The sequence below is a fragment of the Bactrocera neohumeralis genome, chromosome 2 (genome assembly GCF_024586455.1).
Source record: "Bactrocera neohumeralis isolate Rockhampton chromosome 2, APGP_CSIRO_Bneo_wtdbg2-racon-allhic-juicebox.fasta_v2, whole genome shotgun sequence".
Lineage (NCBI taxonomy): Eukaryota > Metazoa > Arthropoda > Insecta > Diptera > Tephritidae > Bactrocera > Bactrocera neohumeralis.
The window spans coordinates 5280781-5303577 of record NC_065919.1 but is presented as its reverse complement, the minus strand read 5'-3'; the positions used below and the strand labels follow the sequence as shown (position 1 = coordinate 5303577).

Here is a 22797-nt window from a genome sequence, read left to right as displayed (position 1 = left end):
AATTTCGGCCTTAAATTGCTTATAAAAAAAGAGACACATCTTCGTTTAATTACTAAAATATTTATTTGATTTGCTCGTGTTAAAATTTAGCTGTTTTCGAGTAATGTTGGTCACCGACTTTTAAACCACCATTTTGCGAAAAACGCGTTCAAAGTTTGGCCTTGTACTTCCAAGCACCCTGAAACGTCTTTTCAAATTCGTGTGTAACTTCGAAAATATTCACCGAATCAGTACGAAATTTTCTGTATCTGTATGTTTTAAAAATTCTAATCGATATAGAATTCTAACTTAATAGAGACCTAGTTTTTTTGCTTATTAGTTTATTATGAAAAATACTGTTGCGTGTAAAAGGTGTTATTTTCTCCTCTTTGCAACAGTTATATATTAAAAGCAAAATATTGCTCTAAAGCATTAAAAAAAGAAATAATAATAAATGAATTATTCGCATGATGAAGCACACAAAATTCCTGGAAAATAATTTCTTTGTCATTTGATATTTGACGATATTAATTTATATTTACATGGAAAATGTGTATTCATTTAGAATATGCAGCGCAACAATTGCAAATCTTTTGGTTAATAAAATCAGAGAAAATCCATTAAAAAATTATTTCTTATCACTATTTACAATTTTATATTTAATTGCCAAAAATTTCGGATTTTTAGTTTATATTTTTGGAGCAGGTATATAGCTGGTTATTGGAGCTAAATGTGCCTTTGGGGCGTAATTAGTTGGACTTGGTAAATAGCAAAGCCAGTGTCCAGTGAAGCTTTTAATTAAAGTACAATTTATGGAGTCGATGCAGAGCAATAAGCTACGTGACGGCTTGAGATAAGGCACAGTATGAGTTCTTTTAGCTAAAACAAACCATGCAGAACTAGTCTGAGTCAAGGCCGACTATAATGCAGATAACCATAACTTCGCTGCTCGGTGGAAATTTTACAGGTAAAACACCGCAGAAGCTGTACAAATGACTTACTGCAATCACCTGTCGCCACATTTGTGCATCTTCGCCACATCCATCTTGGGTAATGAATTTTAAATTTACGCGCTCACAGTTGACTGATAGCTGAACAGCAGCAAATCAAGCGTGCAACGCAGTAATGTTGAGTGAAAAAAAGTCTGGTTGAAGAAAATATAAATTCATATTATGCAATTTTGCCAGCAAGCGAGCGACAACGCTATGCCAAAGCGGCAAAGGAAGCGCCAAGAAGCTCATAATTTTGTCATTTCCCGTGGCTTTTTGCCTTGTTACTTTGTTTAGCGAGTCAACGAGCTGCAGCAGCGCATGGTTAGAGATAAAAAGTTAAAGTTAAAGAATACCGAAGCAGAAGGGCGCCAGGCTATGCAATGTCTATGTATGCATAAAGAGGAAAAGCGAAGTGGCGGCGAACTGAGTGGCGCTTGAGAGATGATAGGCAACCAAGCGAAATGATCAAATTTCAGACAGACACAGCAGCAGGCGTCCCTTAAACATAGCTAAATGCGTAAATGTGTGAAAATGTGTTTAGTCATGGTGACATTGTGTGCGTGCAAGCATTTTCAGAAGGGGGGGCGGCGACTCGCAAATGTGTTGCAAGAGCGCTCAAAAGCGTGACAATATGCACACACACACACTCGCACATGCAAATATGCAAATCTCTGACAACAAGCACACTTCGTTGCTCTCACACAAATGCAAGCGCGTATGTGTGTGTTGTTATTTGCTAAGAGCTTTTGCAGTGCTGTGATGCATACCTGCCACACGCTTACTGAGTGCACTTCGTCACATAATGCAAATTTCCATTGCAATTGCCATTCAAGTGAGATGCATTGCATAAATTTAGGCGCTGCAAGTGCACACAAGCAGCCAAAGCTCTTTAAGTGGTAGCCATCTAGCAGCAAGGCGCGCGCACAAAGTCAGGCCAACAATAGGTGGGACGTTTGCCAACCAAGTGAGCTGCGCGCATGCCGCCTTTTTTGGAATGGCGAAGCGACCCCGCTCTATGCGAGCGGCGCGGTTGCTTAAGTGTTGGCCAAGCTAGCTGCGCGCGTCAATGCGTTCCGGCGTGCAGTTGCTTGTAGCGTCAAAAGCGGTGCAGGGAACAATAGGAGTCTACAATTCATGCGGAAGATAGCGCTCTCGTGTGCTACAAATGCATCTATGTTTGCTGCGATATTATGTATATCTAATATTCCAAGGAAAGGCGTTGTGATCCGATACAAAACTGCTAACGAAAATTATAAAATACTTAGAGATTCTGACGCCTGATAGTATCCTGTAGTAGTGAAGTAAGAAGAAAGAGTTCCACAAAATCCTACGTTTTTGTTTTGACTCCGTCACCTTTGCTTTGCCATAACTAATCCTTAGTCGCTTGGCCTTTTTTTGATTTCCTGTGAGTATCAGAGTGGCATAACTGACTTTTACTGGCAAAGCTTTGCCGAGCGCCTGTTCGACTCAATGAATGATAACTTTGGAAGCTTCTATTTGAAGACTAAAACGGCACTTAGTGCTCTTATGGCAACTGTGTGCTGTTTAGCACAACAAAGGGGACTCTAGCTTCAAGCAGTTGAATAGGTAAGTCAAGTTGCAATTTGGAGCAGCTTCACTTAATCACCACATTTAAATAAGTAAAGTGTTTGTATGTATTTAAATTGCACTCACCAAGAAGACTATAATTCCAGCTCGAACACCGACACCTATCAGACACGCATCTCATCGATCGCCGCCTGTGGCACTTGCTGTTGCGAATGTATGTTGCTGCTGCCGCCGCCGCCGGCGCCACCGCCACCGCTAGACGTTGTGGTCGTCAGACCGATGCTGTCGGCCATAGCGTTCGCGTGCGCATGCGCATGCAGGTGGTGGTGCGAGTGACCTTTACTGGAGGGCGCGCTGCTGACGCCGCTGCTACTGCTACCGTTTGATGGCGTCTGATCGATGAGATTGTTCAAAATGGCCGCATTGCCGCTAACTACTACGCCGCCGCTGCTGTTGACGCCCCCTCCGCTACCGCTGCCACTGCCACTGGTGGGCGCAGAGGAGGCTGTGCGTATTGGTGGGCGTGGCGCTCGTATATGTTGCTGCTGCGCACTCACACCCGTCATGACGCTGCCATTTGGTTGATGCTTACCGCCTACTTGTTGCTGTTGTTGATACTGTTGTTGCTGCTGTTGAGTGTCTGCAAGGAGAGGCGCAAAAAATACAAAAGTGATCAGAGAGCGTGTTTCTAAGCTTGTTAAATATCGTAGATAGCGACATAAATTGCCATCAGCAACGCAAGCAATGTGGTACTTGCAGGTATTTATGACCGCGCCACCACCAACCCTGTGAATACATACTATGTATACTCACTCGCACGCCACTGACATGTGAGCATGGTCAGCTAGTCGACACGCCGCATATTTGATTGTGATTGCTCCAACGATGTTATCGCACAAGCATTATTTTTGTTGTTGCACACTTATTGGCATGCAAATTGCTTATCTGCGGCTTCCCCATCGTCACATAGGACAATCTGCCACAACGCAACTTTGGAATTTATGCAACAAAAACCGCGGACATTCGCAGGCTAACGGCAAAATATGCTCGCCTTGATGCACCGCTATCGCGTTAGTTTCGGGCAAATGTTGCAAGCGGAGATTCACGAGTTAATAGCCGCATTTTGTGTCTAACAAAAAGTGTGTGCAGTCGTTGTGTGGCGTAACGGTTTTTTAATGCGGCATTGCATTGCAATTCGGAAAACACATAGTGTTCGTATTGGTGCAATCAGTCTTGTAAGTGCCACAGAATTGAGTCTATGTGGACCGATTAGTTTTGTTTTGGTCTACAGTGTGTGAACACCAATTTAGTTTGGACCGTTATTAAATTCAATGCCCAGAAAAATACTTGATTTTGATCGGACAGCTTGCCATATGCTATAAAATGGTCTGATCCGAGCAATTATTTTAGAGATTGTAGCGTTCTTTTGATAACCCGTCGTTGGGCCGATGGATTGTCAGCAGAGCTTTTTAAATACGACGGTGAAGAGCTAATAAGGATCAGGCATCAGCTTCTTTTTAGAACATGGTCAGACGAAAGCATGCCCGACGATTGGAATTTAAGTGTGCTCTGCCCAATCCACAAAAAGGGAGACCCCACAACTACCGTGGGATAAGCCTCCTCAATATCGTATATAATGTATAGCGTACGGTGTGAGAGATTAAAGCCCATCGGCAATAAACTGATTGGACCTTATCAGTGTGGCTTTAGACCTAACCGGATATTCACCATGCGCCAAATCTTAGAAAAGATCCGTGAAAAGAGGATCCACACACATCACCTTCGTCGTTTTCAAAGCTGATTTGGACAGTACGAAAAGGAGTTGTTAGGATGATAAGGATAAGATAAGTTATCATCGACTTCATCCAACAGAAGGCCCAGAAAGCGTGCTGTTTCGGCGGGGTCGGACCAAAGGGAGAAGGGTGGCAGATGTTTAGTGTTAATGGGACATGCAAAGAGGTGGCTAGTGTCCTGCGTGGACTCCTTTCACGCAGGGCATATGTTTGATATGTCAGAGTCTATTCTGGATAAGTAAGAGTTTAACCTACTATTGTATCTAGAACGAAGCTGCGCATGGGTCACCATCGTTACTCGCGGAAATTCGAGCTCTTCGTCTGCAATGGGTGATGGATTGACTCCAAGTACGCCATTCACTGAGAGGGAGTCGGTGAAGGTGTTAGTGGCTTCACTGTGGATGGCGGTCAGTGATTGTCGGATTTTAGTTGCGCCCGAAGTTTGGTCGGATTATTGTTTTATATCATTGACGTAGTTGAGGAACGACTTATCAATGCTCCTAGGTGGCGGTTCCGCTCCAAGCAGGTGCCTGCAGGGTTAATTTCTGCGACAGCACACCAGCAGGAACTGTGAGAGAGAGGAGTTCATTATACTCCTTAATTGCCAGCATACGGGCCTCACCGCCGGTCGTAGTTCGGAGTGTTAGGCATAGTTAAGGACAAAGACTGTTATTCAAAGAAATATACAAGAGCTGTGAGTCGAGGCCCAGCACGACTAACAAGTCGGTGAAAAAAAAATCCTCCAAGTCTTCCCAAAAAGCACTTGAATACGTTCGTTCGGTGGTTGTGACAAATAAGCAGCTTCTTGCTGAGAAAATGGCGTTTGCGAAATTTCGGGTTGGAAGTACGCTGCTTCCAAAGTAAATTTTCAGCTATTTTCGTACGCACAATGAGCTACTTCCGGACGCACGTGTGCGTGCGTCACATTTGCCCAATCCCCATAGCAGCAACGCATTTATTATGTACTGTATTCTGCATTATTCGCGCATGAATGGAAATTGAATCTTTGCCACAAAGAACATACACGCAGACATGCACGCAGTGACGCCCCCAACTAGCGACAATACATCTGTCAGATGGCACATCAAACGGCTGCTTCGACAATCCAACGCCGAACGTTTGACAATAACAATAACAAAATATGTGAAAGGAACGACGAACGAGCCACTCAGCTCAGCTCCGTACACACGTCGAATGAATCAAATCAAAAACGCTGTGCAAATGCAATTTCCATTATTCGACATGGAGGTAACTGCACAGACACATATAAACACACACTGTTGGCATATGAGTGCATATGCTGGGCCACCGTGTGGTATGAGTAACTTAATTTTTATTTTATTACATAAGCTCCTCTTTGCCATTATTATTATGGAAATTGTGAGGGACGGAAATGGAGCGAGTGCATGGAATTTAGGGGGAGTGTACATACACAGCCGCACATATAAACGCTCGCATGTGTGTGTGTGTGGCATTGGCATGTGAAAAACCGTTGAAGCGTGTCATAGCAAACGTATCCACTTCCCAGCGCCTTTGTTGGCATATGTTCAGACAGGAAATCGGGAATAAAGCATGCATATAACACATATAGACTTGTATGTACAGTCGCAGCATATGTACGTTGAAAGCAGCTCAATAAAAGCTTATTTTTATTTATGATGGAATGTTGGCGGAGATAAGGGATAATAATAAAACAGCGAAACGAAAATTTTTGACTTAAATACAAATTAATAAAAATAAAGTATAAAACAACATATGCATTCCTTTTAGATGCTGTGCACGAAAATGTACGCATTCGGTTCAAAACTTTCTTACTTGTTTTATGTTTTTAAAAAATCATATTTTTCTTTTCAAAATTAACAGTCAAAATAGCTTTATATAAAATTTCCCCATTCTTGTTGCAATTTGTGGACTCAATCCTCTAAAAAGCCATGCCGGCTGGACGGCCAAGAACGAATCAAGCCAATTTTTAATACTCTCTTCTGATGTGAGCCGTATTTCGGTGACGGTGTTCTGCTTGACCGGTACAAATAGTAGTCCGAAGAGGCAAGGTCTGCACTATGAGGCGCTTAAGTCAAAACTTTCCATCCGCTGTTTTCAAAATTGTTTCTAGACGCTCTTGCAGCATAAAGCCGTGCGCTGTTATGATGGAAGATTAATGCCACGTGTCTAGTCACAAATTCAGGGCGGTTTTTAGCGGTCGCTCGCTTTAATTTGATGAGTTGTTGTCGTTAGAGTTCACCCATAATATCTTCACCCGATTTTAGAAGCTCTGAATACAATTCGTTTCCAGCAAATACATAACATTACCTTGCCATCAATGGTAGTTTCTTTGCCGTTGCTTTGGCTGACTGGCCAGGTTTCACATGCGATTAATTGCTATGGATAGGTAAGAAGAAGAGCTGCATTTTCTTGCTCAATTCGGGCCAAATGCGCCATTTTGATACACTAACGTAGGACCTCCATAAGCTTGCTATATCGTTTCAGTTTTGCGCTCAATGATACCATCTAAGCTTTTGTGGACAGTCATTCATGGTTTCATATCTGGTGGCTTCCAAGTATTCTGTGTCCGTTTTGTGTTAGAGCTGGGCATGCACAGAGAAAGTGGAAAATGATTTCATTATTACCTTCTAGCTTGAAGCTGCGGCAAATATTGCTATAAGGCAAACCCATTTGTAGCGCATGTTATCCAAAAGCCCAGTGCCTCGTTATGGTAGTTGTAAGTCTGTGAGTGCTATTCCTGTACCTATGTAATAAGTCGTAGTCCTATTACAATTGGACCATATGTGTTTCGTTATCTTGCAGTTGATTATTGTTTTGCATCTGCATTTGCATTTAGAAATCTTTCCTAGTTGTTTCAAGATGGCGCTATGTCCATAATATTTTCTGTTCCAACCTCTTCATTCTTTTATTTTCATAGCAAAACTTGCTGCTACTTTTCGAGTAAAAACATCTGTGGGCAGCTGATGCAGAATTAAATTGAGCGCATCAGTCGGACATGACTTAAAAGCCTCGGTAACCCGTGCAAAGGCAGCTCTCTGTTTTTCATTTATTTTCCTGTTATTATGTTATTGCTCTAATGTTGCCCAATTCAATTGGATATTGATTTCAAGCCTCAAGTATATAGTATGGCTGCGGCGGACGTGAAAATTGTTGTACCCCCGAGTGATTGAAGATTAAATTGAGGTATTTTGGTTTTATACGTGAAAAGCATCAGTCCATTTTACTAGTGTTAACAACTAGTCCGTTGTTTCTTGTCGAAAGGTGTAACCTTCGCAAAGCTTTGAGTTGAAGTAAAATTCCAATTAGCACCATTACCCATAATAGCGGAAAAAGTACACCGCCATTAGAAGTGCTTCGGATTACGTCGCTTGTTCGTCACTTTTCACTGCTCACAATCCGATGCAAAAGGGATTCTTTTTGTAGCATTTATGGCATGCTTTTGAATGCTCTGAAATGACTGCTTGAGTGTTCCCCAAAGATTCTGCGATCTTTTCTTGTGTTTGGCAACAATCTTCATCGAGTAATGTTTTCAATCCCTCATCATTCAATTTTTTTTGTCGCCTTCTCCAAGCTAAAATCAGTATTTTATTCCTCGGCCATTATTAAGAAAATGCTCTGCTCAGATTTGCGTTAAACATCGCTGCTATAACAGTTATGGAGTACTCCTACTTTTATATATTGTGTATTTGAGTAGAAATCATATTCATAAACGTAGCTTTGAACAACATATTAAGGGGTGTTCTGGTTTAGAAATTCGAAAAAATCGATTTTTTTATAGTAAAGAAAATGTCCCTAAGAGGATTTTTCGAAATTCAAATTATATTCTGAGTTACAGCTCATTTTGTGACTCCGACTCCGACTGCGCGCGAATAGTTCTCAAACTTTAAACTCGTTTTTCTCATAACTACTTTTCTAGAAACAGTGTGCATGAAATCTCAAGTTCTACTGAACCGATTCACATGAAATTTTACACAGAGCTTTCTTATACATTATAGTATAGCACTACGAAGAGCTTTCGAAAGATTTTTATTTTTATTTTTAAAAAATTCCGAACCACAAAAAACAGAGAAAATACGAAACTTTTTCTTCAATCCTCCACCATTTTGTAAAATTTTTTTTTTCAAAAACGTTTCGTAGTGCGATAACTACACTTTTACTCTTCACGGATTTCGCATAACTTTTAATTTTAGTTCAAGGAAAGGATTTATATCCTGCACACCAAGTCAAGCCATTGTTTCATCAGTCTCTACTTCGCCGACCTGCATTTTTTTTATTTAATTTTTTTTCTTACATTATTTATGTTACGTATTCCTTGAATATCAATAAAAAGCATGTAAAAAATGGATAGTCAAAATAGTTTTTGATTTTTTTTTGTTGCATCAAAAAAAATATCTAAAATTCAGGCTTCTAAACCAACTGTATATACTGTATATACAGCGACAAAGGCGTATACATTACTTGTATATGTCATATATACCCGTTGAGCTCATTATCCGCTTATCATAAATAGTTTTTAACTTGTAAAGTAGCCGTTCAGAGTATCAAATGTCTGCTTTGCTTGCCGCCAATACATATTCAAAGCATTGCGCCCATTAAGCTCACGACGATAACATATTCGTACTCGTGTGTGTTGATGCTCGGTGTGCACTTATAGTGCTCGTAATTTACAGCATTTGCATTGCTCAACGTATGTTTATGACGATGGCATTTTGGGCTCGAAACGTGTGAATTTCCCACTTTCGTTTATAGCTTATTTAAATGAAGCTAATGAATTTTGCTGTATCGATGGCTCTAATAAAAATCCAAATCAGCAAAAACAAAACCAATATAATATAGGGCATAAGTCCCATTCATGGTGTTAATATTAGTATCAAAGAGTGGTAATAAGCCGACTAATATATATTTAGCCTTTAAATTCGCCATCAAAATATCTTTTTGGGTGTTTTGCGGGTGAGCCATAAAGGTTTTAACTAGCGATTTCTGGTATGAAATTTAATAAAAATCGAGTTCTTTTATATTTCAAAAGGTTATACTCTCAAAAATAAAATATTAAAAGTTTTAAATCGATTTTTGAAATATTTGTTTAGCTACAGATATCTAAGGTGTAGCCGCTCAGCTTATCGGTTGTGTACTGTCGCTGACCGCCTGTAACTTGTTCTATCGCTATCGCTGCTTTTGAAATTAAACAGAATCTGCTGGCTAGGTTAAGTCATATGCTAAGCAATAGATAAGCCGTATACGATGACGAAGATATAAAAGTCGCTCACCAGATCACTTGTGACACTCCGAAAGGAGAAATCCTATTTCCCTATGTATATGTGTATATGATTCGCTTGAGTTTTGACAAAGATATCGATAAATGTAGGGCTTCCAAAGCCCTTCAAATCTGGAACTCCGGCAGTAGCACCATTGCGCAAAAGTGAGATTGACAATCCCACAATGTCTATTAGCTCTACAAAAGCGTCATCCGTCTAATTATAAACGTATGATGCTATGGTAAAGTATAGGGTATTTTCAAAAAAGTGTCGTATTAATCCCACGAAGAGATGCAGTGGACCTACTTGCTGAGGATCACGGCCGTAATGAAAATTATATCAATAAAGGCTCTGTAGTTTATCCTCGATACCCGGCCAATACACACACAAGTGAAGTATGAGGCAATGCTTACGGCCTGCCTGCTATTGGAGCCAGACTTGTCATGACTACGGGCGTGATAACATATTCGAAATTGTTAATAAACTCAGGACTAATTGGCAATGTGACCGAGAAAAGGAGAGCCACGACTAATGAAACACATCGCATTCATTCCCCAGGTGAGAAGAACAAACTAATGATTCTGTAATCGACAGTTCGAACGGCGAAATCTACATATTTCCGGACGGATCGCTGAAAGAGTAACAGGAGCGGGCTGCTTCTGTAGTAATTCATACGCAAAAAATAACTTTAAACTAAATAATTATAAATCAGTTTTTCAGATCGAAATTGTGGTCATAACAGAAAGTGCCAAGCAAAAGCACTGTCCATAAGCATTCTAGTGGACAGTTAGGCGGCAATTAAGGCTATCCTTAATGGCAATAAAACTCTCAGCAGGTAAATCGGTTAAAATCGTCCGAGTATCCAGTCATATAGGTATTGAAGGAAATGAAAGGCAGGCTCACATGGTGGCGACTGAAGACACCATTACCCTAAGCTGCGTCAGACCATTCAGTTCCTTTAAGGATTGTTTGAAGCAATGAAAACGAAAGGAAAATCTTAGGTCTTGAATTATACGCAACAGAGGCATACCAAAAAGTTACTTTGTGGTAGTGTTTATGATGGGCACACCAAAAAGCTCCTACTTTTAGGCAAAAGAGAACTTAGTAATATTTTAGGGGTCATTGCAGGTACCTCCACTTAAGGTCCCACTTTCAGAAAATGAGAAAAGTGGTTACTGCGGACTGAATCGAATTATCTTTGTGAAAGCGCAGCCTTCAGTCGGATGAGACGGGATATACTCCACGGCTCCCAACGCTTCGACTTGGTTTTGCCAATCAGTTTTTTTTACTAATTCCACTGAGTTGCTGGATGAGATTTAATCTGATTACCAACCGGGAGCAAAATTCGTCTAATTATAGCCTAAGTGCAGCCGGCCGCGGGCTGGAGCTCATGTTGCTACCCTTTTCAATCATCCAACCGAAGTTCACTGTCAACCCCCTTCAACTAGAATACACACCTAAATTTACATCTAAGATTACTCGGTCTCTCTACAAAACCACGAATGAAACACAGTACTGCGCTTTACTAGACACATTAAATATTTATGTTCAATCGTCGGGGTTACTGTCACGTGACTAAGCGAATGTAAACAACAGCATTACAATAAATTACGAGAAAATGTAAATGTTGGTGTACAAGTAACAACAGCATGCAACGGAAATGCAGAAAAGCCGCAGCGGAACAACGGAACCCTGTAAGCCGGCGAACACCGCACCGTACTGTGGGCACATCAATAGAGATGGAACCGTTTCCAACCAATGAGCACGTCACATTTGAATAAATGCTCACATAAGCACATACGCACACATGCACAGATATTTAGAGCACTTTCGATCGTTCCTGAAGCAAGCGACGTGCAACAACTGCGACTGCAGCTGCAACAACGACTAATCAAATTCGAATTTACATGGAAAATTAGACGTAGCCGCAAACGGAAAAACACACGTCGGCAAGGGCAGCGCACCAACGCACACATACACAGGCAGACAGACAAACAGAAAAATGGTGAAATGTTGCGACAGCCGAATGAGCAGCGGAAAGTGCAGTCGTGCAGGAGGAAGAGAAGTGGTACAACAGCGCGCGGCACAACAGACGGGAAGGAAGGGCAAGAGAGCACGCCTGTCAAATGCAGTAAAATGCAGCTAACACGGCGAACACATAATGCAGCGAGCAAAAACAACAACGCGGCATAAAGCAAACAAGAGAACACATGTGTGGCAATTTGCTGCTGACAAATGCAGGCGAGCGCGCCGAGCGGAAAGTTGAAAGTGCACACTGTGCCCAACTCGAGTGACAAGCAGCGATGCTTTCGCCACGGGTCTGCAAGCGTGTGTGTGTGTGGGTGCGGAGAGGAGCAAATAGCGACAAGTGTAGGGCAGCGCAGCGTGGGTGAACGAAGCCATATGATATATGTTCTTAAAGGATTTACAAAAAAGAGCAAAAATCAAACGTCAGTTGAAATCAATGGCTTTTACCTTGGCGCACACATACGCATTTATCGACAACAACAAAAAGCTAGCACAAATCAGCAGCAGCATTGTTAACGCAAACAAAGTGGCAATTACAGGTCAATCAGTAGCAGAAGAACGCCTGCGAATGGCTGCGAGCGCAGTGAGTAATAGTAAACATTGCAGTACCTCACCATATCACCGACAACAATTGCCAGAGTCGAAGCTTTACATGAGAGTGAGAAATATGTGTCATGATATTAGATATTGTTGGTCGTCGTGTAAGTGGCCTGTAATGTTGTCAGAGCGCTGGCCAAGGTCAGTTTTGGTATTTTGTTTTCGTCTTGTCGACTTCCGTTGGTTCGTCTGTACCGATTGTGAAAAGTAACGATTTATGTCCACTTCAAATTTGCTGAAGCTTATTGCTGGAAAGTGACTGATTTAAGTTCCATTTATGACGCTATAAAATAAGAACTGGTTCTGTATAGTTATACGCTCTGAAACACATATTTCGAAATTTCTGAAATTTCTGACCGAATTGTAGACATTTTGCTGTGGAAGCTTTTTCCCTGAACTTCTGCAACTATTTTTCAAAAAATTTACTCGACGGTGCTTCAAGTATCTTTGGATTTTTTCATATTCAGTTTGAAACTCTTCTTTCCACATATAGAACGGGGTACATTAAATTTGTCTCGAAGCTTATAATACCTAGAAGGAAACGGCGGAGTCCCTATATGGTGCATTTTAATCTATTTCCAGCTTATGTTCTTTTTTAAAGAAAACACAGAAACTTAAAATTTAATGGGGAATGTTTATTATCACTCGAAAGAACATTCTTGAAATTTATTTTTTGAAGGTTATATCTTTCAAATATTGGTCGCGGCTACGTCTCTGGTGGTCTATCCATTGAGATCTATCTACGACGACCCCTTCAAGCATTTCGACTTCTATAACATGCGTGATGGTTTGCTCTAAGGCCTAAATCGGAGCGGATCGACCTGCCATGCATTGATTGATGCGATGTGTGCGAAGTGGCGCCGTCTTGTTGAAACCAAATATCGTCGCGATTACGAGCTTCAATTTCAGGCATCAAATAGTCGGTTATCATGGCGCGTTAACGGTCATCATTGACGGTTACTTTCTCATCGTCACCATTTTTGAAAAAATATGAACCATCACTGTCCATCTGCCCACAAAACACACCAAATCGTTGTTTTTTCTGAATTAAATGGCAGCTCCTGAATCTCTTCAGAAATAGCTTTTTAGCTCGAAAACGTCAGATTTTTTTGGAGCTTTTCAAGAGCCCATAGAGTGAAGCGATGTAGCTTGGGAAGGTCGAGCGGCTTCAGTTTCTATACAAGCTGTATTTTGTACGCTCTCAATTTTAGATCTCTTGTTGACAGAACTTTGCATGCGATAATAAGGAGGCTTATACCACGGTGAGGTTCATCTTCCTGTGGATAGGACTGAGCACGCTTAGGTTCCAAACGTCGGGCATGCTTTTATACGACCATAACTGGAAATTCATCAAGCGGCTGATTGCTATTCTCCCCTCTTCATAGTCGGGCAATGGAATATCTATTTCAGCGTCAGTGATTGGGGAATTGGGTTCACTATTTCCTAGTATTACACTTTCACTGCTGTTCAGCACGCTGGAGAAGTGTTCCCTCCATAAATTCAGTATGTTTTGGACATCTGCTACTAGATCACCTTTTGGGTCCTACAAGAGGATTGTTATCCTTTCACACATTGCCAACGCTTGAAGGTATTTCCAAGATTTTGTTATAAAATTTTTGGTTAGACCTTCTGTTTTTGTTCTCTATTAAGTAAGCTTAATTCGACCTGAAGGTTATTTATATCAAAAAAACTTGCTGAAAAACCATTATACTATGTTCGGACCGACATTGAAAAGATTTTGAAAACACATTTGTATGTTGTGGAATCTAAGTCGTTCGGACCGACAATGTGTGTTTTCGATGTGTGACAACTATCAGTAGCGGCATTCTCTTGCTCTTGCAAGATTGCACGATGACACATAAAATCCTATACCGAAATATGCAAGGCCAAGAGAGCACCCTTTGCAGAATCTAGTGAAATATGACGGCACGAAAATAAACGTGGGGTTTGGCCTGACATATTTATAGCCATTGCAAATAATTTTCTGCGTGTGTTTGTTATTGTGCCGTTGCACCAAGAGGAAAATTCTGCAATTTCTGCACCGAGCAAGGTTTTGCAAGAGCAAGAGAATCCCCCTAATATGACAATATCAGGGGACAGCTGTTTTTGTATATGGAATGTAAACAAATATCAAGTGACAATTTAGGGCCGGCAAAATATGTCTTCCAAAACATCGATTAAACTAGAGCAGGCACCGATTATAATGAGTGGAATGTAAGTTTTCAAGTAGTTTTCAGCGAAAACTGTGTTTTCGTTTGACAGATTTGACATGGACGAAAACACAAGTTTTCGTGCGAAAACCAGTTTTTCACACGAAAACATAGTATTTGCCAAACAAACCTATGCAAAAGAACATATTGTACAACAGGATATTTTCGGCAATCACAAACTTCCACCTACGCAACACATAAATCAAAATGAAAATTGCAGTCCATCACTAATTGCCGGTGCAGCGCGAATTAGTGCCCAGCTTTGCACTCTAATTCCTGTAAAACAGAATATTGCATTTCATGTGAGTATTCCGACCATTTACCGGAAATAATGGAAAGAAATCGGTGCAAAGGGTGTGTGTGTGTGTGGTGTGAGGCGAGAACGAGGGGAAGTGAAAAGCAATTGAATACTACCAAAGGCTGCGGCCACACCGTACCAGCTAATTGTATACAGCTGCTCTGGTGATGGAATTGTTGTTGCTTTATGGCGTGGTTTTTGCACTGTTCGCGACATTGTGACGCTCCTGCAAGCATATGCAACTCCACAGCTCGCACCTACTACAAACAGCAGCTTCACTAAATTGTTTGGTACAAGCCGCCGGAACAATGGAAAATCAAAATCGAAACTGTTGCTGCCCGAATTCGCCGACGCAGCTCCAGCTGCTGCGTTAAGCTTTGTATAATTTGTGGAAAGGTAATTGGTGCGGCATGCCGCTTACGCAGCGCTGACAATGAGAAATATAGAATGTTGTTGGGTAGTGTCATAGGGTGGGTGTCGTTAAGGGGGGAGGGAGGTATGTGCTGAGCCAGCACTTATTTGTATTTAGCTGTAATTGAATTTGCATACGGCAACAGTGTGTGGCACGGTGGAAATGTTGCTGGTGTGGGGCGTAGGTATTGAGTTATGTTACCATTTCCGGTTGTCAGCCAATGCGGCGCTAATCAACTTCCGCCGGCATTGAAACTGCGTATGTGTGTGTGATTTCGGATTCGCATTCAACAATAATTAAATGCAACATTTCCACGGCGAAATTGCATTGGCGTCTGTCCATAATGAATCCACTCGTATCTTATTCTTCCATTTGTGTGTGTGTATATGTTCGCACGTGTAACAGTTCATATGCACTTGTTTATGCTGCCAAAAGTGGATATATTACGGCATAGCTGCATTGATAGATAAACGCTGCCAACAACAATAACGCACATTCAATCGAATTCGACCGCGACCACAACTACAGCGACTGCATGTTGCGATTCCGATATCTGCAACATATTCACACGTTCACATGCCCGACATCATCGCAACGTTTACTCCCTCATCTAGCCGAAATTGAGAAATGCTCATGCAGTTTTCATTGCAAATCTGCAATTATTCAATGGTCATGTTGATCGCTTCTCATTAGCATTAAATCGTTTTGAAATTTTCGCATTTTCAATTAGTAGCCGCACTTCGTACGCGTATTGTTGCTGTTGTTGTTTTTGTTCGATTAACGGTAATGCGCACGGGAAATATTAATTAAGCTTGAGGCAATTTTTTTGTTTGTTGTGGCTTCAGTGGTATTGCACATTTCGATTCTGGCAGAATTGATTTGCTGCGGACTGTGCGACTTGGCGTATACGTGACCAAGTGTCACTGGCTTTGCTATAGCCAGCGCAGCGAAACAGGGTGCTTAGAGTGACTCACTTATTTTAGGGAAATATAAAATAAATGGAGTATGAATATTTTTAAAAGTTTTCCACAACGCTGATGAGGTGGGGGAATGTTTAGACGATTTAACTTGGTTTTGTACTAAGGCTGACGCATATGACGAATATGCTCGGAGATTGTAGCTTTGACTGGGACAAAACTTCATGCTAAATTCCTTGAAATTTATTTTGGATCAACTTGTTGAAATTATTCAAGTCCTGCCATCTAGGAATCAAAACAGGTTGCTAAGCTGTCATACAACTGGCTGGAATCCATCTACACTAACTACATAAGACTTGAATATTACGTTGTCGAAAAAGTTTTTTCGTATTTTGTCAATAGAAGTCGTTGCAGTCGTATATTTCCAGTGCTACCAATCACATTCTGTCATACCATATAGTGTTGAAAAGGTGAGATTTTAAGCTTCATTTAACAAAAAAAATTAAAAAATTCGGGGAAATTGAAAAAAGTTACAGCTATTCAAAAATTAGTGAAAATAATGAAGAAAATAATTCGCTACATTTTGAAATGTTTGTATGAAAAAGGGAAGAAGAAGAATGCCACGCAAGCCACCAATGAAATTTGTAAAGTTTACGAAAACAATGCTGTATCAGTTCGTGTTCTCGCTTCTGTTCTGGAGATTTTGATGTGAAGGAAGCCCCTCGCTCTGGTCGACCTATCGTTGAAAAAGTCGATGCAATTATGGAAAAGATTGACCAGGAAGTAGCCATGACATAGCTAAGGAACTTAACATGCAGCATCAAACGGTTTTGAACTATTTTTGAATAGGGCTGGTTACAAAAAGAATCTCGATTTGTGGTTACCACATGACTTGTCTGTGAAAAATTTAATGGACTGAATTAACATCTACGATTCTTTGCTGAAACGAAATGAAATAGAACAATTTATGAACGAGTGGTAACAGGAGACGAAAAGTGTATCAAATACGACAACAATGTGCGAAATAGATCATGCACCAAGCGTGGTGAAGCTCAAATTGCCGTAAAACCAGGATTGATGCCTCAAAGGGTTATGCTGAGTGTTTGGTGGGATTGGAAAGGAATCATCCACTATGAGCTGCTCTAGCCTGTTCGAACGATTGATTCTACATTGTCACAACTGATGAGAATGAAGCAAGCAATCGAAAAAAACTGCAACAGAAAGGGTCTTCAGAACTCCCTTAATGGACTTAATGGAGTAAAGTTGGCCTCAAGAAAAGCCTGTGAAAATTATTTACTTGTCGTAGTTTTTCGCCGATAATCCAGAAAAGTTTTGCACTGATGGAAAAATGTCTCTTTGGTCGCGAAAGTTGCATTCAGACTCACAGAATCTCTTTTACTTAATGAACACGTCCCTGAAAAAGAAATTAAAGGTCTGAGCAAATATTTATTGACCAGAAGGTGCTTTGTAAATGTGGATGTGTACAAAATTTCTGTTCGATATTTTAAAACCTGAAGGATTAGTTCGCGTAAATACACACACGGACAGGCACGGAATTTGCATAATTTACAGTTCTACGATAAAGTTTTCAGGGCGACAGCAGTGATTTCGAGAATTTGAGTTCCATCATAAAACAAATATTGAATAATAAAGCAAATCACATTAGCTAATGTGCCAGTCTCACATATGTATGTATATGCACACCCAAGTCGGTACGGTACGGTATATTAGTACGCGCCCACACTTCTACTTGTCATGAATTATTTCTATTAAATGTCCTAAAGTCGCCATTATTATTTATTAGTCGTGTGCAGTGCCTAACGGTACATTCAATACTAGGTGATAAAACTCGACTAGGGAAGGTGGCCACTTAACAAGCTAATAAAATGTCCTCTGCAGCCATTAAAAGTGAAAAGGGCCGAACAATTATGCCAGAAACGGATTATCGGTCGAAGTGGCTGGCCGAGCGAAAAATGGAGGTAATGGTACTAGAAACCGGGTAATACTTAGTAAGCATATAAATTTAAAGCGCCATTAAATGGAAAAGGGTGACACTAAGTAACACTTTGTATTGCTGAATTTCAGCTCTCAGCTCGCTGCTTAGTCGCTTTTATTTCGCACAAATGCTTGTGTGGTGTGAACACATTTTGTAGCGTGCCAGAAGGTGGCTGGATAGGTCCGAATTAAGTGGCAGAAATGGCAAGCTGCAAATACAGCGTAAATAAATCGGTAAATAAAATGTACATGAGAAAAAGGAAGTGGAAAAAATCAGCGAAAGACTTCGTTAACAACTAACTTGATTCACAGTCTTTCAGCTTGAATGTATGTCGAAGATATTTTATAAGTTAGTCAAGAAGGGGAACGAAAATTTCAGAACAATAATTTTCCAGTCAAATGTTCATTCAATATTTTATGTTTGCCAGCCTCACAAATGCCGATAGTTGTCCCAATCTCACGATAGATTACTTGACGATCTTTCAATATCAGTTTGCGCACAGCATCAATAATTCACGGAACAATAACTGAATTTGAACGACCTTTAGAGAAAACGTTTTGGAGTGATCAACGACCTCGATTGAATTTACCATACCATCGATAAACACTAGTCCTTGTTGGGAATCTTCGCCAAATATTTAATTAAATTCATTGATGCATTGTTGGTGATGGTTAATCCACGTCGAAAATTGTAAAAAATTATTGTATGAAAATGTTCGCGACTTAATTCCATTTTTCGGCCGAGATGAATGTTTTAAAATACTGTAAACAACACATAAGGCGCTCCGTTTGCAAGCTTTACGATAAAGTTGTAAGATGCCAGATTGTCAAATCCCGAAATGTGAGCGGCAACCTGCGTCTATGCTCTGGTTGTTGTTGTTCTTGTGGTAGCGGTAAGAATTTGCCGAGTTGACAGTTCTTGGTCGGAGAAAAGTCCGGGTCCGTTGCGGCTACGTAGACCCGACTGTCGTGGGAACGGATATATGTATGCTTTGGTTGTTGTTGTTGTTGTTGGTGTTGTAGTGGCAGAAATCTGCCGAGTTGACAGTCCTTGGCCGGATAAAAATCCGTGTCCGTTCCGATTATGTAGACCCGACTATCGTGGGAATGGATATATGCTCTGGTTGTTGTTGTTGTTGTAGCGGCAGAAATCTGCAGAGTTGACAGTCCTTGGCCGGGTAAAAATCCGTGTCCGTTCCGGTTACGTAGAGCCGACTCTTGTGTGCCTTTGGCCGCACAAACGATAGTGTAGTGCAGTGACCTGTATAAAATGCCACATACACATGACGGCCTCAGCATTTTCGTCAGCTGCTGCTTGACACCCAAGATGTCACACCATATTTGACATTGGTCTGACTATCATGCTGTACATCTAGCGCTGTATGCCTGCTTTACAAGCATCAATCTTAGCCACTATAGTCCCATCAGTGATGGCAGATTTCTGCATTTTGTGAACGGAATGATGTCAGTTTTGGATGGGTAAATGTTAAGTTCAACATTTACACACCATCGGTTTGCTACAATATGTTAAGTCTTCTTTGAATGATGTCACGTAGTGTGCTTATAAATTTTCTTTTTGATATAATGGCAATATATGCCCGCGTAGCTTTGGCAAGGAATACCATTGAAAACTAGCGAATCCAGAATTCATCTACCACTAAATTCCACAGCAGAAGCACGCCACTCCGAAGGCAGTCCTCTGTTGTTCCTAGTTGGACGAGCCTAGCTGCACGAGCCTTAAGGTTTAACTTCTAAATCAATGAAGCGAATGTACGAAATAAGTAGCAACTCTGCTGACTTGGACAGTTCAGTCGAATAACAAAATGTCAAGTTGCTGAATTCTAACTAACTATTTGAAGAGTATTGAAATGTTCGTCAACTATGTTCATAAATTAAAAGCGCATTTGCAGCGGCAACTGATTTGTAGGTATACAGATACCACACTGCTCGTCAAACTATTTAAATTACTACTTGGCGAGAACTTCGCAATCAGCAACACTTTCGATACAATTGAACAACCTGAGTTGAGCGTGCAATCAACCGGAATTATTCACATTTTCCAATAACCGACTTTCTAAGTTATTATTGCGGAGCGCAGAACTGCGTGTACCGTTAGGTTTTATGGATTTCGCTGACGGTTGTGCCACTTAAGTGGAAAAAGAAACATTTTCCGATGCTTACGCAAATGTTGCAGCATTGCTCTGTCCTCTATCAACTAAATACATACATATATATATATATATATATATATATTTATAGAAATACCGTAAGTATATAAGTATGTATGTATATATAGGTATACAGAGAGCTGCTGGCCTGCGCTTACCGATGCGCCGCACAACAGCGCTTGCTTAAGCAGAATCATTAGTCGTGCTTGAAGTGGTTGTGTAGCATTTGAAATGTGTTTTGCTTGTGTTTCATTTTAAGTTAGCTGCAGTTGCACTCAGCTGCCACTTGACAACCATTGCTGCAGATTTTCTCAGCTCGCGCAATATTGCTGGCTTGAGTTGAGGAAGCGTCAGCGAAAACTGACTGCCACTACGACTCGTAATGATTTCCACAAGTCGTTATATTTTGCTCCCTTTTTACCGGTATTTTGCGCCCTTATTGGACTGAATGTTGGACTACATATTTTGCATGCCGCCAGCACAACAGCTGCAATTGCAAATATTTCGCCACACTTGATTTCACTCATTTCATTTCTCATAAGTCCAACATCTGTTTCCTCGGTTATCACCTTCGACTTATCGGCAAATTTCAGCCGCTACTGTAACATAATGAATTTTTATGGGGGCAGTTCGTGCTTTAGGCATCACCAGCGGGGTCGGTTTCGTTGTGATTGCTTGCAATCATTTCGATTTTTACGCAAATATGCCAAATGATGAGGCAGAAAATTGTTAGAAATCTTCTGCAGCTCTGCAACACTGTTCAGTCATTAAATCAACTGTCGATGTACAACGGTTGAACGAATTATAAAATGACAAAAGTAGTAGAAATGGGCAGCTCTATATTGATATGTTAACGATTAGCAGTTGTAATGAGAAACAGTGCCGAAGTTAGCTGCAGACCAGTTCAGCAAGTTGGCTTAATTTGCAGAAAATTGTCTATTAAACAATTTCGATTTACTGCCATTGATAAATGAAATTGTTTGCAAGACACCGTGCCTCGGTCAAAAAGTTTTTTATAACGGAAATCGGCTCAACGCATGAACGTCGTACACAGCAAGTTAGGTGTAAGTCTTCAATCAACTTGTATCAAGAAGCGTGGTAGCAAAATATTTGGTTATATACTAATATTATCAAAGTCATTCTTCTCCTACTGCGTTGCACTAAACACTGTTTTAGCTGCTAGTAGTCTGGTGTGGGGCGCTGAGTTAATCTGCTGATGCGTGCACATTAAATTCTCTTTTTACGAGTTAACGTTTTTTACGACTTTTTCATGAGTCGTTATGTGTGGGTGCATGCCTGATTGGTTGCGCATTAATTTTTGCTTAATAACGTTCAAATTTACTTTTAAGTGTAGATTGGCTGTAGAAAGTTATTGTTATAGCTTGTATGTAATCTGTAAATGTGACTTTTGTGGCGCAAGCAGCTGTGCTGCTTTACAGGTGCAGAGATGTTTCGAAAGTCCCCATTGTTTCAAAAATTCAGTTAATTCATTCATTCAGGGGCTTCACAATTTTCAAACCCTCAATAGAGTATATTAAATTTATTATGATGTTTGTAACACTCCAAAGGAAGCGTTGAAGATCCAATAGAGTATGTTTATAATGAAACAGCGTAGGTGAGTCGATTGAGTCAAGTCCGAATATCTGTTCGTCTATATATATTCGAACTGCAGTTGTTGCGTTATCGATCTGAAATTTTGTATACACACTTTTCTAACCAAGATGCTGCTCTTTTGGCGGAAACACCGATATCGTTTGTTGCACAAGACAATGTTACACTCTCTCGCAATGGCATATGGCTGTCATACAAACTGACGGATCCAAATACTCGTAAGTTATTGCATAGAACTCTTTTTCCTTTGACGGTTTATATTCTTGATATTTGATATAATTTATTGTCCAAGGCATCGCTATAATCTTCGAACAAATTGTTCAGATCGAACCACTATGGAAGATAACTACCATAAAAACTAGCCGATCAAATTCGAAATAAACCTGCAAAGAGTATTAAGTACTCAGAACGTTTTAACATTCGAGCGTTATTTGTGTTGTTTACAGTAACTTAAAATGCTCATCTCTACTATAGAATGGAATTAAGTCTCGAACATTTTTGCGCGATAATTTGTTACAAATTTCGACGTGGATTAAATCATCATAATTAAATTTTGACAAGGAAGCTCCATCAAAGACCAGTGTTTATCGATGGAATGGTGAATTCAATCGACGTATTAGATCATTCTAAGACGATTTATGGAAAGATCGTTCAAAATCAGTTGTTATTCCGAAAACTATTGATGCTTTGCACATACTGATGATGATGACCCCTTTTTTGGAGATCTAGTATACGTCCAAGTGAGACCCACCGCTTTTGGATTAAACCGACGCCCTAAACTAACATAACAACCTCTGAGGAAGAATCGAACTCAAGTCTTCTTGAAGGTCTGTCATTTGAGTTTGTTTTTATATAAACTCGTGGTGGATTCCAAGTTACCATACCTAAGTGATTAAGCACGCTTAATAGATACATATATGCCATTTAAATAACAACAACAAAATACAAGTTATAACAAACGGTTAATCTCTTTGTGATAATTAATTGAGTG

The 22797-nt window shown here is 40.5% G+C and overlaps 1 protein-coding gene across 1 annotated transcript in view; it reads right to left on the bottom strand.

Moving 5' to 3' along the window:
- LOC126767654 (neuroligin 4-like) overlaps nucleotides 1-22797 on the bottom strand; it is a 188515-nt gene that overhangs the window by 21636 nt on the left and 144082 nt on the right. Inside the window, exon 13 of the mRNA XM_050485139.1 lies at nucleotides 2646-3159. Within this exon, the coding sequence (XP_050341096.1) occupies nucleotides 2684-3159 (476 nt within the window). The 3' untranslated portion in view covers nucleotides 2646-2683. The remainder of the gene's footprint in view (nucleotides 1-2645; nucleotides 3160-22797) is intronic.